This window comes from Vicia villosa, linkage group LG2, assembly GCF_029867415.1.
Source record: "Vicia villosa cultivar HV-30 ecotype Madison, WI linkage group LG2, Vvil1.0, whole genome shotgun sequence".
Lineage (NCBI taxonomy): Eukaryota > Viridiplantae > Streptophyta > Magnoliopsida > Fabales > Fabaceae > Vicia > Vicia villosa.
Genome location: NC_081181.1, coordinates 223,262,974 through 223,280,642, shown reverse-complemented (window position 1 = coordinate 223,280,642; position 17,669 = coordinate 223,262,974). Strand labels below are relative to the sequence as shown.

Sequence of the window (17,669 nt, the reverse complement as noted above, 5' to 3'; positions counted from 1 at the left end):
ATATACAAGGTGCGAAAATTGATCACAACTCAGATGCGACGAGATTTGCAAAATGATTGAGCCAAAAGACATCTCATGCAGTCAACTATTGATCAGAACACAGTCCACACAAATGTTGCGAAATAGTAAAAAAAAGACTAGGTCAAAAATTGGGGTACGATAGCCTGCTTCAAGCCATATAATGATTTCTTCAATCTATAAACTTTATCTTCCTTTCCTTTGACTACATATCACGCAGGCTGCTTAACATACACTTCTTCTTCCATATTACCATTAAGAAATTGAGACTTAACATTAATTTGATGTATTTTCCAACTATTTTGAGCTGATATCAAAATAAGCATTCTAATTGTATCCAACCTAGCAATAGGAGAAAATACTTCAAAGTAATAAATACCTGGTTTTTATTTGTATCCTTTTGCCACCAACCTTGCTTTATAGTGATCAATCTCACCAGTGGGTTTGTACTTTGACTTGTACACCCACTTCACTCCTATAGCTTTCTTGTCTGCTGGTAACTCTGTCAGCTCCAATGTTTTATTCTTCTTTATTGCATTGATTTCTTCATTCATGGTTTTTCTCCAATTTTCATCATCTGTTGCTTCTTCAAGAGTAAATGGATCACAATCTGCAAATAATGGAAAATTGATAATCTCATCATCAAATGGGTCATTATCGTTACCCAAAACACAATCTTGCAATCTGGCTGGTAATCTACGTTGCCTTTGTTGCCTGTTGGATGTTTGTGGCTCATCAAGTGTTATTTGTTGTCTGTTGGATGTCTCTCTGGCTCATCGGGTGTTAAATTATATTCATTCACATCTTCTTAATCATTTGAAGTCATTATTGGATCTGTTTGTGACTTTGAGGACCAACCCACATTCCTCCTTCATCAAAAGTCACATCTCGACCGATAATAACCTTCTTTGTGTCTAGATTGTAGAGCTTATAAGCCTTTGAGTTCGAACTGTAACCAACAAAGATACATCTTTCTCCTTTATCTTCTAACTTTGTTCTTAGTTGATCTGGTACATGAGCATACACAATAAATCCAAAAACTCTAAGGTGGCAGATTGATGGTTTTCTTCCACTCCAAGCTCCTTCAGAAGTCTTTTCTTAGACACTCTTTGTAGGAAACCTATTTAAAATATAAACTGTAGTAGCAACAACTTTTGTCCAAAATTCCTAACGCATATGTTTGGCCTTCAATATGCATCTCACCATATCCATGATTGTCCTATTCTTTCTTTCAGCAAATCCATTCTGTTGAGGTGTGTATCTTATTGTTAATTGATGCTCAATCTCATGTTGCTCAAAGAAACTTGTACCAGCGAGGTATTTTTGGCCTCTGTCTGTTCTCAACGCTTTGATTCTACAACCACTTTATTTTTCTACAAATGCCTTGAATGTCTTGAAGGCATCACATGCTTCGGAATTTTGTTTCAAGAAATACACCCAAGTCTTTCGACTAAAATTATCAATAAAAGTAATAAAGTACTTACAACCACCTGGTGTTGGTATTTCCACTAGACACAGGTCTGAATGAATTATCTATAGCAGCTTATTCGCTCGCCGAGAAATTCCAGTTGGGAGTGAATCTCTATGCTTCTTTCCAATCTGGCAAGTCTCGCATACTCCATTTGGAATACTCACAACAGACAGTCCAGAAACATATTCTTTTCTTGACAAGTAATGAAAGTGACCAAATCTCATGTGCCACAACCAATCATCATTTGGAATGATAGAACTCAAGCAAGGGAATTTTTCGTGTTGAATTTTCAAAGGAAATAAGCGGTTCAGTGTCATTCTCACCTTTGTGACGAATCTGCCATTTCTTTCGATCAACGTGCAGAAATCATTGTGAATCTGCATGTTGTAACCTTTCTATGATAGTTGTCCATACTTAGGAGAATATGATGAAGACCAGGAGCACAGAAAAATCACCAATAAAGTTTTGAGTTCCATCTTTCAACCTGATAGCAATTCGGCCTTTCCCCAAAATTGGAATATTTGAATTGTTTTCCAACTTCACGGTAGATTTGACCGTTTCGTTTAGAGAAGAAAATAATTACTTTTTCCCACACATGTGATTACTACAACCAATATCCAGATACCAAATATCCTCTACTTCAGAAAATGTATTACTGGCAAAAATAAATTTTGTAGTTTTTCAAAGTACTCACTGGTATTTTGATACGAATTTTCTGCCACATTTGCTTGATGTTTGTTTCTACAATCAATAGCTTTGTGTTTAAACTTTTCACAGTGATAAAAACTATAATTCGTCATTTCTTGGTTTTAGTTACCTCTTCCTCGACCACGATTGTTGAATCCGAAATTATTTTCTCGACCACGATTGTTGAATCCGAAATTATTTCCTCGACCACGATTGTTGTATCCAAAACTATTTCCACATCTTCCTTGATTAGATGGATTGAAATTATGTCTCTCCTTTGGTTAAAATTGCCACGTCCTTTTCCTCCAAAATTTCTTCGGTCTCTGCCTCTATAATTTTCTTTTCCTTTGTAGAAATTATTTTGACCTCTTTCTTCTACAATATGACTTGACTCAGAAGTGTTGTTGAAATTTACCTAACTCTTTAGAACTTATTCTTTTACCACTTTCTCCGTCTTTTCTAATATTCAATTGACATGACTTTCAATGATTCCCTGTAACTCAGCTACAGACAATGTATTAGTATCGTGGGACTCAATTATTGTAGTCACCGCATGATCAAACTTCATCGGCATCGTACGTAGAATTTTTCTGCCACTTTGCTATCAAGAATATCTTCTCCATATACTCGTATCTTGTTGACGAGATTTATAACACAAGAAAAATATTGTTCTATCGTTTCTAAGTTTGACATCTCGTACCTTTCATATACCTACTCCTTTATGTAACAACTTCAATATGTCTCATGCTTTGTCGGTCTTGGCATTTTTTATTTTGTCAAATATTGAGTAATCAATTTCTTGATGAATTTGTGAAAGTGCCATATGGTCCCTTCTACGAGCAACTTCATCAACTCCTTGTTGTAAACCGAAATCCACAAAGCTCCAAACATTGCGAGCTTTTAAATATGTTGTCATCAACAGTTTCCAGTAACTGAAATCTAACTTTGCAAAATTAGGGTTTTACGACACAAAAATTACGACAGTTACTTGATAACCGTCTTGATTTGCATATAAAGACAGTTGTTACGACGGTTAACATCAACCGCCCTTACTTTTTTTAAAAATTAATAAAAAATTGCGACGGTTATCAATAAACCGCCATATATTAAAGTCTACGACCTGTCCTAAAATATTTATCACGACGGTACATCAACAGTCACCCCTACACATTATATCCACGACGGTGAACCAACCGTCGTGCCTTTAAAATCCATATAAGATCACGACGGTGAACCAACCGTGGTTGTATTTGAGGAAAACTCAAATTGGTGGTTCAACACATTTTCGTTGCCGCCTTTATTCTTATGTGAAAGCAAAACAACAAAATATAATAAAATATGTTTTTTATTTAATTTAATTTGGTAATGTAGAATTAGAAGAGGCGTGCTCCCTATTTTACTTCACCCCAAAACCATCTTACGACAACTCCATCACCCGTCGCCCCCTATTTTACTTCACCCTAATTTATTTCACGTTTCCCTCTTCTTCTTTCTCTTCTTTACCTTTCCTATTCTGCTTCTTAAATAAAACGCATCAAAAGCACCCGCAAACCTAAAACGCATCAAAAGCACCCGCAAACCTAAAACGCATCAAACGCACAGCCCCATTTTGCTACGTTGAACGAGTAAGTGTTCTATTATCACCTCCATTTCTCCATTCTATCTTTATAGTGGTGAATGGAATTGATTCTTAGGGTTTAGGTCTGATTTGGGGTTTGCAGTATGATTTCGAAATTTAGGTTTTTGATTTGAAATGTAGGTATTTTGGGTTTTGAATTTAGGACTTCTGATTTTTTAAATTTGGTGCCAAGTTGTTATTTTAGAGTATATGTCTGCTAACTCCTTGGTCACATTTGATGTTCCCAAGTTTTTTATTTGAATCTTCAAATTTGGTGTTGTTCTTAAATTGTTTGAATAGGATAATTTATCATAAGCACTGTGATTTACCATTACTCATCATAAAACAAAAATAATTTATCATTACTATAAGCACTGTGATTTACCTAGATTTAAGATTTATTATAGAATATGAAAATGACCCTGAGCATTTGAATGTTCTGCTTTGTTAAATATTATAATCGCTTACAATGTTCATAAAATCTCTTAACTCCATAATGCACACCCCATGGATGTTACTCATCTTAACTATGTGATATTCAAATAGAATTCCAATACAACAACACATACATTTAACACGTTGTGTCATATTATTTATTCCAACACCCACTATTCCAATGCTATATATAAGAAAATTATTATAACTATCTAAAGAGCAGCCCATTAGATATATTAAAACTATCTAAGAAAATTATTAAACCATTGCTATTTTCCATTTTGTGTTTTACCTATGGATTAAATTAAAAAAATTTAGATTTATGTGGATCAAATATGAATTTAAACAATTTAAAATGAGGTAAAAATTTAATAATTTGTTATCTTTACAAGTCATGATTTAATAGAATATATTACCTTCAATATCTACATTTATTTTTTAAATTTTTTCTATTCCAATAATAACAAATTAAAGTTATCTTTTTTATATATTTTACTATATAAATTTTACTATTTTTTCTATATATTTTTTTAAAATTTTATTAAAAATATATATTCTTTTTTTAAGACATAAAAACTATAAATTTATTGTTAATTCATATTATTATATCTTAAATTACTAATTTCAACCAAAATACTTTTTTTGATAATTTAATAAAATTTAAAGTTTTTCCGCACATTGTGCGAGTAGACGTCTAATATAAGTGGTCTGTTTCAATCATCAAAACCAACTTGCAACTTTTAACAAATGAATTAACTCAACAATAACACTTGTGTTGAATTTTGCGATTGTCACATAAATCGAGTTTGGTCATGACTATGAGGGTTTCTTTAAAATAATGAAGTCGTCACACTAACGTTTACTCCCTCCGTCCCACAATAAATGACCCAGCACACAATTTCACACAGTTTAAGAAAAATGAATGAAAGTAAGAGAGAGGATATTGTTTTTACTATAATACCGTTATTATGTATTGAAAATTGTGATATTTTTATTAATTAGATGGTAGAATTGGATTAAGTGTATTAGAAATTGAAATGGATCATTCATTTTGGGACATCATTTTATCTTCGAAAAAGAAAATTCTTTAGGATGTAATTTATGCCTTGTTTGTATTCTGGAAGCATAAAATGGTAATAAAGAAAATTAGTAAAACCAATTGGATAAAGAAGTAAAATGATCATTGTCTCTCTTTTAAAAGTCTAAAACTACTTATAATAAAAAACGGGAGCGATTAAAAATTAGGAATCAAATTTACAGCAAGAAATCTCTAAAGAATCTCTGTATTAATTATTTATTGAAATTGTAAGGCGACTTATATTTAAATACAATTCTTTTTCCAAAACGACTTATAATAAAAAACGGATGGAGTATTTATTTGTAATTAGAATAAAATAATAAAATATAAGAAACTCGTTCTTTGTGTGACTTTCTCAATGTACTCCATAGATCTCTCACACACCGCGCAAAATTTTAATTATGTCTCACACTTCCGTAGATGCACTTCCGAAAGCACCACTTTTAAAAAAATTGTTTTATTCCGTAGGTCCATCTACGAAAATATATTAAACTAGTGTATATGAGGAAAAAATATACATAACTTCAGTTCAGGGATATTCCCGTAGGTGCATATACATAATGACTTAGCGCCACACTATTCCGTAGATGCATCTACGAAAGTATCTGATATAGTTTGAACCAGACGCTACAAGAAACAAGCTCTCCAGCTGCTTAATTTAGTGACATGATTATCACGTGTTAAAATTATGGTTGTTCCGACGTGATAATCACGTCACTACATATTATATTCATAAAATATTACAGATGACATTACAATTGTGTGTGTCAGCGTTTTTATCTTTTAAAAAAAATACCGATGTGCATAACACGTCGCTAACTGAAAAAGAAATGGGTGGTGGATTTCAAATGGGGGGAGTTTGAAAATTTTGAAATTCAAATTAGCGACATTATGTCCACGTCGCTAATAAAGTTGTCTGACTCAAACAGACAATGATTAGGCTTTTGTTGACCGTTGCCTTGGTAGCGACGTGATCTGCACGTGAGAACCAAGCGACGTGATTTGCACGTCGTTGACTTGCATACTTTTGCAGCTTTTACAGTAAATATATGACTGTTGGTGTTTTGCGATGTGTTATTCATGTGTGAAAATAGCGACGTGTTTATCATGTCGCTGGGTATCTTCTATATTTCCTAGATTTGCTTCGTGTTCCACACACATCTTCATTACTCAAATTAACCATTCTTCATCTCTCTCAAACCCATTCTTCATTTCTCTCAAACCCAATCTTCATTTCTCTTCAACTCTTCTTCCCCAATCTCTTCTCCAATTTCATTTCTCCAAATTTACCATTTCAATTACAAGGTATATCTCCGAACCCTTTTAATTTCTTATTTCATTTTATAAAATATGTTATGCTATAATTTTGTTTTTGTGTTTGAAGGAGCTTCCAGAGGAACATTTGAAGAAATAATAGAGGAAGATAAAGGTATTTTTAGCATCTATTTGATTTAATGTGTTATTAGGTATAGTTTTTGTATTTGTAGGTATAATTTGTTCTGTTATACACTTTAATGTGTTATTAAATCTAGTATACATTTGATTGAAATCTGTTATATATAATTTTTAAATATGTTATTAAATCTGTTATATCTATTATATATAATTTTTAAATATGTTATTAAATCTGTTATATCTATTATATATAATTTTTAAAATAAAATATACATTTTTATTGAAAAAAAGAATATTAGTTTTAATTTAATATAGTATACATTTATATTTTATTTAATCTGTTATTAGGAAAATAGAAATAATTTGTATATATAATTTTTAAAATAATATATATATATATATATATATATATATATATATATATATATATATATATATATATATATATATATATATACTTTATTGAAAAAAAGAATATTAGTTTTAATAAAAACAGATTATATATAGATATATATTATTAAAAACAGATTTTTGAAAACATATTATAAATGTTATTAAAAATAAGTTGTTTTTAAAGAATTATTAAAAATAGAATATTATATGTCTTAAAAAAATAAGTTTTTAATAATCTGTTTTTAATATATATTATTATATAAAATAATCTGTCTTAACACAATATTAATCTGTTTTAAAAATAATCTGTCTTAAAAACAGAATTATTAAAAACATATATATTATATAAAATATATATATAACACAATATTATATGTCTTAACAAAATTAGTTTTTTTAAAGAATTATAAATAAAAAACATAATATTATTTGTATAAAAATTACTAACATTTGGAACTTTCTTAGGATTACCTTTTTTTTGTTAGGTAAAACAAGATTACTTTTTTAAAGTAATGTAAAACAAGATTACTTTTTTAATAAGGAACTTTCTTTTTAAAAAGTTATTTATTTGTTACTTTTTTTTTTACTAAAAAGTATTTATATTTAAAAAATGAAATGTTTTTTATAATAATTTTTGATAGTTTTTTTATCAGAAAATAATATATTTGATTGATAACTATTAAAAATATATAAAAATAAATATTTTCTAGAAAATTATTAATTTATAATAATATTTTTTTATGGGAATTTATAATAATATTTTTTTATGGGAATTTATAATAATCTTTTATATTAGTTTGGAGAAATGAAATTGGGAAAGAGATTGGAGAATTAATTTTTAATAATTAATTCAATTTTAAATGATAATTAATATCTATTAAAAAATTAAAAAAAAGTTAGAAATTAAAATATTTTAAAAAGGATATTTATATAAATAGATTAATTATTTAACACGAGAGTAAAAAAAAATGTTGAAAGACTATATAGTAATAGATTACAAAATCTTACTTTATGTTGAAATATTTTTAAAATTGATTGTTATAGATAATTTTACTTTAAAAATTGTCTATATGTATTAAAAAATTGATATTGAAAACACCATGTATAGAAATTTTTTTATGGGGTGACGTGATATTCCTTTTTGTGGCGTGGTAATCACATCACTAGAGAGAACATTTTTCGTAGTGAGATTGATCACTCCCCCATCATTACATTTTTTTAAATTCTCCATATTTCACACTCTAAAAACCCTACATCATCAATATTTTATTTCACTCTAAAACTCAAACTTTTTTATGCAATAAATATTTATTTAAATACAATAATTGAATGAATGTTAATTAAACAATAGCAGTTACATAATTGAAAGAAAAAATCAAATATTTATATGATATTTCTATATTTATTCAATCAATGGAATTTTTAAATAAATATTTTATGATATTTTAAATACTTGGGTCTTTTAGTTTTCACTATCCTCGCTATTCTTCATCTATATTTGCTATATTTTTTATTGGTTTCAACTTATTAATTAATTGAGCATAACTATTTATTCATTATAATCAATATAAAATATATTTAAAAATATTTTTATTAATTTAAGCACAAAATAATTTCTATAAAAAATTGTATTTAAGTAATTTATATAAAAATTAAAAAAAAATATTTCCCATTATTGTTATTATTAATAGTGGTGGCTAAATATTTTATTATATTATTATTTTTATTTATTAAATAATATATTATTTATTATGAAATCTTATTTATATTTATTATTATAAGATTATTTATTCGTAAGGTAGTGTCAATAAGCGTTAATTTTTAATTGATTATGTTTATATATTTATAATTTATTAAATTGATAATAATAAACATAATAATAATAATAATAATAATAATAATAATAATAATAATAATAATAATAATAATAATAATAATAATAATAATAAGGCTAAATTACAGTTTTGGTCCCCCTATTTCAGGTTTTTCACGATTTTGGTCCCCCTATTTTCTTTTTAAACAATTTTGGTCCCCCATCTCAATTTTGATGCAACTGTTCACGTACTGTTCATGTACGAACATGTACTGTTCATGTACGGACATGAACTATTCATGGACAAAATTGGGATGGGGGACCAAAACTGTTTAAAAAGAAAATAGGGGGACCAAAATCGTGAAAAACCTAAAACAGAGGGACCAAAACTGTAATTTAGCCTAATAATAATAATAATAATAATAATATTTTAAATATATTTTGAATCCAAAAGTTTATATTAAAATCTATTTTTGCACTTTTATTTTTACTCTATTATAAATTAATTTTATTCTTAAAATGAAATTAATAATAATAATTTTTAAATATATTTTGAATCTAAAAATTTATATTAAAATCTTATTTATGTATTCTTATTTTTACTCTTTTATAAATTTATTTGATTTTTAAAATGATTATATAAAATTTTCTCCTCATTATTATTATTATTTTTTATAGTTATGGTTCAATATTATTTTTATTTAATAAATAATATCGTATTTATTATGAAATCTTATTTATATTTATTATTATCATAAGATTATTTATTCGTAAGGTAGTGTCAATAAGCGTTAAGTTTTAATTGATTATATTTATAATTTATAAAATTGATAATAATAATAATAATTGTTGTGAAAAACGATACCAATAACAAAGTATAATAGGGAATTAGAGAGGAGAAGAAGAACACAATAATTGGTTATAACTGCTATTCTTTTACTTTCTCTTAAAACAAGATTACAAGTTTACAAGAATAACAAATAACCTCTCTCACCCTAAATTAGGATTTGCAGCTTAACAATAATGAGAGACTAGTATGCTATTTATAATAAAACCTAACATACTAACTAATGGGCTTTTTCAGCAAGGCCCATTACACAAGTCAACTTAATAAACAAGCTAACTTAATAAATTAGGGTTTAAACACTAAACCTAATTTAACATGCTAACAACCCTAGCATCTTCGACACAAGCATGTGAACAACCTTCGACTTCATGCTTAATCCTGTCGAACCAAGAAGCTACCCTTCGACCACACTAGAGTTCGATCCAATATCCCACAAATCTCCACCTTGGATCTAACTCTACAACATCAAGGGAACACACTAGCTTTCTTCATGCAGCTTTATCAACTGCATACAGTGGAAAAACTTGCAACTCGGCAATGTCTTGGTGATCATATCAACAGCATTGTCTTCAGTCGAAACCTTCAGCACTTGGACTTCTCCACGCTCGATTACTCCTCTGACGAAATGCAGCCTCACATCAATGTGCTTAGTTCGCTCATGATAGGCTGAATTCTTCGACAGGTGTATTGCACTTTGACTATCACATTTAACAGTGATACCTCGACCTTGAAGTTTCAGCTCTTTCGTAAAACCTTCAAGCCACAATGCTTCTTTCACAGCTTCAGTGAGAGCAATATATTCTGCTTCAGTGGTTGATAGAGCAACAACCTTCTGAAGTGTCGCTTTCCAACTAATTGCTGTGCCAAACATAGTGAAAACATATCCAGAAATAGATTTTCTGGAATCCATACAACCTGCATAATCAGAGTCAACATATCCTTCGATTACTGCTTTACTATCTTCACCTAAGGCTCCACCATAAATTAAGACTCTGTTCAGAGACCCATTTATGTACCTTAAAATCCACTTTAATGCTTACAAGACTTACTGCATATGCTATGTCGGGTCTAGTACAGACCATAGCATACATCAAAGAACCAACTATATTAGCATATGGGATGCTATTCATATAGGCTCTTTCGACATCAGTACTGGGACACTGATCAATACTCAGCTTGAATTGAGGGTTTGTGGGAGTCACAACTGGCTTCGAATTCAACATACCAAACTTTTCGAGAATCTTTCGTAGATATGCCTTTTGAGATAGGCATAACTTCGACTTCTTTCTATCTCTTCGAATGTCAATTCCAAGAATCCTGGAAGCAGCTCCCAGATCCTTCATATCGAACTCCTTATTGAGTTCAGCCTTCACCCTCATCACATCTTCAACATTGTTGCTTGCAATGAGAATATCATCCACATAAAGCAACAAAATAACAAATGAATTACCAGGTTGAAATCTGAAGTAAACACAGTGGTCGAACTGACTTCTAATGAAACTTATGCGTGCCATGAACTTGTCGAATCTCCTATTCCACTGTCGAGGAGATTGTTTCAGCCCATACAAAGATCTCTTTAACTTGCACACATAATCTTCCTTCCCCTTTTCGACATACCCTTCAGGTTGCCTCATCAGGATCGTTTCATCTAGGTCACCATACAAGAACGCAGTCTTCACATCCATCTGTTCCAGTTCAAGATCGAACTGTGCTACCATGGCAAGCAACATTCGAATGGACCTATGCTTCACAACAGGAGAGAACACATCATTGAAGTCGACACCTTCTTTCTGAGTGAAACCCCTCGCGACCAGCCTTGCCTTGTATCTTTTCGACGTCACTCCTTCAATTCCTTCCTTAACTTTGAAAATCCATTTACAGCTGACTAACCTTGCCCCAGCAGGTTTCTTGATCAGTTCCCAAGTGTGATTATCATGAAGAGATTTCATCTCATCATCCATGGCCTTCAGCCATTCAGTCTTATTTTGACTCCTCATAACTTCCTTATAATCTCTAGGTTCATCATCAAGAACCTCACTGGCAGAGATTAATGCATAAGCTATAAGATCTGCATACCCAAGTCTCTAAGGTGGTTTGATTACTCTTCTCGACCTATCTCTTGACAATAGGTAGTCATCGTCAGTTTCCTCAACTTCCTCAGCATCTTCTGCTTCTTCTTCGACTTCATCAGGGATATGCAATTCAGCATCAACATGCTCCACCTCAACAGGAATCTCTACCTGTTCCAGCTCTTCTGCACTTCGACCATCATCATCAGTTTTCTTGAAAGCCATTTCAGCTTCATTGAAAACTACATCTCGACTGGTAATACACCTCCTGTGACCTGGCTCTAGGCACCATAGCCTATAAGCTTTGACTCCTTCAGGATATCCCATGAACATGCATTTCAGAGCTCTAGGTTCGACCTTGTCTTGCCTAATGTGAGCATAGGCTACGCAGCCAAATACTCTTAGTTTGTCGAGATCTGGTGGATGTCCCGACCAAACTTCTTCAAGTGTCTTCATATCTAACGCTGTCGAAGGACATCTGTTTATCAGATATGTTGCTGTCGAAACAGCCTCAACCCAGAACACCTTCTTTAACCCCGCACTAGTCAACATGCATCTGACTCTCTCCAAAATAGTTCGATTAAACCTTTCAGCTAAACCATTTTGCTGTGGAGTACCTGCAGTAGTTCTATGCCTTGCAATACCAGAGGCAACACAAAAACTGTCGAATGCCTCATTGCAAAATTCAAGGCCATTGTCGGTTCTCAACCTCTTGACCTTTCTGCCAGTCTGATTTTCAACCAGAGTCTTCCAACTTTTGAAATTCTCAAAAGTTTCATCCTTAGTCTTCTGGATGAATACCCATAATTTTCTGGAATAATCATCTACTATGGATAGAAAATACCTTGCTCCTGAATGTGATGGACACCTTGCAGGCCCCCAAAGATCAGCATGGATGTAATCAAGGGATCCATGTGTTCTTTGTTTGCCTTTGTTGAACTTCACTCTGCAAGATTTTCCAAGTACACAGGGTTCACAAAACTTCAGCTTTTCAACTTTGTCTCCACGAAGCAGATTTTGTTTCCCTAATTCGACCAGACCCCTTTCACTGACATGGCCCAATCTCATGTGCCAGATTTCTGTTTTCGACAAAGGTTTTGTGGATGCAACATTTGTCGAACCACTTACAACTTCAGCCTCAAGGGTATACAAGCCTTGTTTCTTCACGCCTCTCAAGACTTCCTTCGAACCCTTCATGACTTTTAGGATACTTTTCTCTCCTTGGAAAACATATCCTTTCTTGTCGAACTCACCAAGAGAAAGCAGATTTCTCTTCAAATCAGGAACATACCTGACTTCAGTCAACAACCTTATTGACTCATCATGGAGCTTGAATCTAACAGATCCAATACCTGCAATCTTGCAAGCCTTGTTGTTTCCCAGCAATACTGATCCACCATCTTGATCACATAATTCCTCGAACAAGTCTTTGTTTGGAGTCATGTGCCAAGTACAACCTGAATCCATAATCCACTCTCTTCTCGAGTCACCGCTTGAAACCACAAGAACATCAGATGATTCAAAATCATCTTGAACAATGGCTGCATTGCCATTATCCTTACCTCCATGATCTTTCAGGCGTTCAGGGCACACCTTTCTTGTGTGACCCTCCTTCTTACAATGATAGCATCGAATGCCAGATGCTTCGCCACTGTAAGACTTCGACTGGCTTTTGCCCTTGTTGAACTTACCATTCTTTCGCAAGAATTTTCCTTTAACGGCCAAACCTTCGCCAACAGTCGAAGGTTTATGCTCCTTTCGTTCATTCAAGTCCTTAGAGTACAAGGCTGATTGAACTTCTTCAAATGTCAGGGACTCCCTTCCATACAAGAGAGTTTCTTTGAAGTGAGCATGTGATCGAGGCAAAGCGCACAATAGTAACAACGCTTGATCTTCATCATCGATCTTCACATCAATATTTTCAAGATCAAGAATCAGCTTGTTGAACATATCCAACTGCTCAGCCAACACTTTGTCTTCAACCATCTTGAATGAATACAAAGCTTGCTTCAGGTAGAGTCGATTTACCAACGATTTGGTCATGTACAAACTCTCAAGTTTCACCCATAACCCTGATGCCGTCGTCTCCTTTGATACCTGCCGAAGAACCTTATCACCAAGACTCAACAAAATTGCGTTGTGTGCTTTCTCGATCATATTCGTCTTCTCCGCTGCCGTCAATTCTGCATTCATGGCTGCCTCCCCCTTCAACGCTTCCAAACAACTCTGCTGAACCAGTAGGGCTTTCATCTTCAAGCGCCACAGACCAAAATCATTCACTCCGGTGAATTTTTTAATCTCATACTTTGTTGAAGGCATCTTCTCCACGCTCACCGCACCAATTTGTTGTGAAAAACGATACCAATAACAAAGTATAATAGGGAATTAGAGAGGAGAAGAAGAACACAATAATTGGTTATAACTGCTATTCTTTTACTTTCTCTTAAAACAAGATTACAAGTTTACAAGAATAACAAATAACCTCTCTCACCCTAAATTAGGATTTGCAGCTTAACAATAATGAGAGACTAGTATGCTATTTATAATAAAACCTAACATACTAACTAATGGGCTTTTTCAGCAAGGCCCATTACACAAGCCAACTTAATAAACAAGCTAACTTAATAAATTAGGGTTTAAACACTAAACCTAATTTAACATGCTAACAACCCTAGCATCTTCGACACAAGCATGTGAACAACCTTCGACTTCATGCTTAATCCTGTCGAACCAAGAAGCTACCCTTCGACCACACTAGAGTTCGATCCAATATCCCACAATAATAATAATAATAATAATAATAATAATAATAATAATAATAATAATAATAATAATTTTTAAATATATTTTGAATCCAAAAATTTATATTAAGATCTTATTTATGTATTTTCATTTTTACTCTATTATAAATTAATTTTATTATAAAAATAATTTTGTATTATTTATATTCTTTTTTTTGGAAAATCTTATATTCTTATTTTTATTATTATTATTATTATTATTATTATTATTATTATTATTATCATATTCATAATTATTATTTATTCTTTATAAGGGTCAAATTAGTAAAATTAGAATTAAGGTTTTTGCTTAGATATACTATTGAATTGACATGTGGTTAGGATACGTAGTTATCATGACAATCTTTGATTTATATATATATATATATATATATATATATATATATATATATATATATATATATATATATATATATATATATATATATATATATATATAAAGAATTAAGATAAGATAAGATTGGTATCTTGGCTTCCACCAATTTATAATTGTCTTATTATGCAGTTAGACTTATGTTGTTGCACTTTAAGAGGTTATAGAAAATTGGAAAAACTACCTGTGGATTACCACAATTTCTCTCTTTTAAAAAATTGCACTATTATATTAGCATTTTTTTAAATTAAATAAATAAAATGTATTATAAAAGATGAAATGAAAATGAAAATAAGTCAGCCCAAATTTCTTCCTTAGTTAGAGATTCTATCACTATTAAGATATGACAAAAAAAAATTTTTGTTATCAATGGAGAAATGTGTAAGTTTTGCTATGATGCAACATTATAAATACCACTTATTAATAGTGTATGAGACTCAAAATAATCATCTAAACAATACAATTACATATTCTCTTAAAAAGATATAAAACAAAATATAAATTTTATTATTAATTTAGCAAATTTGGTAATCAATATCCACACTCATTCAATACTTAGTACAATCAGTAGGTTTGAATGAGACAATTTTTCTTTTGAGATCATAACCAATCAAATGGTTCATTTGTGCCTTCATTCCAAAAAGACCCAATCCATAATTATTTGGACGAAAAGCAAAACATTTACCGTCCTTTAGGATAGAAGCAAAGGCACCATTAGAATCTAACTTAACATCCGCGCCACTAAAATGTGCAGTAATTACAGGAAATTTTGGTTGTTGTTTAGATGTGGTATTATAACAAAGGCTGTATGAACCACCTTGATCTTGAAAGCGCTCTAATTTTACCACTTTTTTAACAGCAGATTCTAGCCTATTAAAAAAATGACGTGGAAGAATAGTTACAGATGAACCTGAGTCAATCATGATGTTATGTGTAGAAGCGTTTGTTCCTTCACGTTTAAACATAGGAGTTGAAACAACTTTATCACCCGACACAATGGCAGCATCTCCAAAATTGAGTTTGCTACTTAAATTAGATTGTCTATAATAATCATTGACAATAAGACAATAAGAAAATTTACCATCAATTGAAGATCCTAATTGCTTTATAATTGACATATCCCCCTTTCCAAATCCAATAACACCTGAACTTTTACCCTTATAGGAATATGACCAAGTATTAGTGTGCCCACATCCTATCACAGTTTTAGGGAACGAGACAATATAACCCGTGGTGGAATGTAATGTAAGAGTATCCATACTAACATCTCCTTGTGTCTTAGATCCAGGATCATATTCAAGGGTATACTTACAAGCATCTCCATCATAAGAGCACGAAGTAATTTCCATAAATTTGCATGTTCTAGAAGAGCATGGCATATTTCGGTAACTCAAAGATTTTGAAGGATCAAAAATAGGAGAGGCTTGGTTGTAACATATATTACAAGGCTTACATTGAAGCCAAGTTAAGTCACTACCAATATCTAATATACCATAGACCTTAAATGGTGGGGTACCAACCGAATACATCATGAGAAATTCACCAGCAATATCATAGGTCAAAGGTAACTCAAGTTTGCTTTTAGTAGGCGCAAATTCTCGGTTGATATAATTGGCACGATTGATAGAACGTTGTACCTCATTAAAATTTTGTTGAAATTCAGTTTGGGTAGGGTTGTAGAATGGCGATTTAATGAATGAGTTCAATACTAAAACCATTATTTATAGCATGAGAAATAGCTATTAAGCAAGAAAGACAAAACAAAATAAAGGAAAAATGTGACATTATTGTACAGAATTGACGTAGAGATTTGAGTGAAAACTTGTTATCCCCAAATTATATTTTTTTCATTGCTTTTTATAAGTATTGAAATAGATATAAAGATAAGAACAACAGAAACTAGAACATGAGAATCAGTTCATATTCATTTAACCACTTATTTATTATTTTCTGGTATATATATATATATATATATATATATATATATATATATATATATATATATATATATATATATATATATATATATATATATATATATATATATATATATATATATATATATATATATATATATATATATATATATATATATACTTGTTTTAAAGATTTTATTTGATTTTATTAAAAAAGAATATTTGATTTAATTTGATTCAGAAAAAAAGATTTTATTTGACTTTATTAGAAAAAAAGGTTTAAATATTTTGTTTACCAAATATGTTTAGTATATTTTTGTTCATTGAAAAAAAAGTTTAAAGATCTTCTTTGACTATCATACCTATTTTAAAGATCTTATTTGATTATATTAAAAAAAAAGAGATTTGATTTGAATTTATTCAAAAAAAAAGTTTTGATTTGAATTTTTTGTTTACCAAATATGTTTTATTCAATGGAAAAAAAATTAAAATGAATTTAAAATAACAATATTTAATCGATGACATTTCATATTTCTTTTAGAGATTAATGTCAACAAAACAACAATGATGTTACTTTTTTAAGTTAGTTTTTTAAAATATTTTGATAAATATAATGATATGATTGGATGAACAAAAATAAAATTATACCCTCAATGAATATTACTTTTTTGTATGAACGATGAAACCTTGTCATTTTAAATTAGACATATAAAATATTATTAGGGAGAGTTAAATGCCTCGAGAAAACATAAGAA

General features: G+C 30.7%; 1 protein-coding gene across 1 annotated transcript; it reads right to left on the bottom strand.

Moving 5' to 3' along the window:
- Positions 1 to 230: 230 nt before the first annotated feature.
- On the bottom strand, positions 231 to 16,716 carry LOC131651447 (aspartic proteinase CDR1-like). The gene is made up of 3 exons (XM_058921110.1): positions 15,561 to 16,716; positions 430 to 628; positions 231 to 360 (listed from the first exon to the last, which is right to left on the bottom strand). Exons 1-3 carry the CDS (start codon positions 16,714 to 16,716, stop codon positions 231 to 233), a joined length of 1,485 nt encoding a protein of 494 aa, XP_058777093.1.
- Between the last annotated feature and the right edge of the window lie 953 nt (positions 16,717 to 17,669).

Excerpts from the sequence above, each read along its gene's own strand:
- LOC131651447 (XM_058921110.1), bottom strand. The coding sequence starts at position 16,716 with ATGGTTTTAGTATTGAACTCATTCATTAAATCGCCATTCTACAACCCT. Across the intron at positions 629-15,560 it reads CTCATTCAAACCTACTGATT|ATTGTGATCCATTTACTCTT; the intron begins GTACTAAGTATT and ends CATTATTTGCAG. Across the intron at positions 361-429 it reads ATTGATCACTATAAAGCAAG|GTTGGATACAATTAGAATGC; the intron begins GTTGGTGGCAAA and ends TCCTATTGCTAG.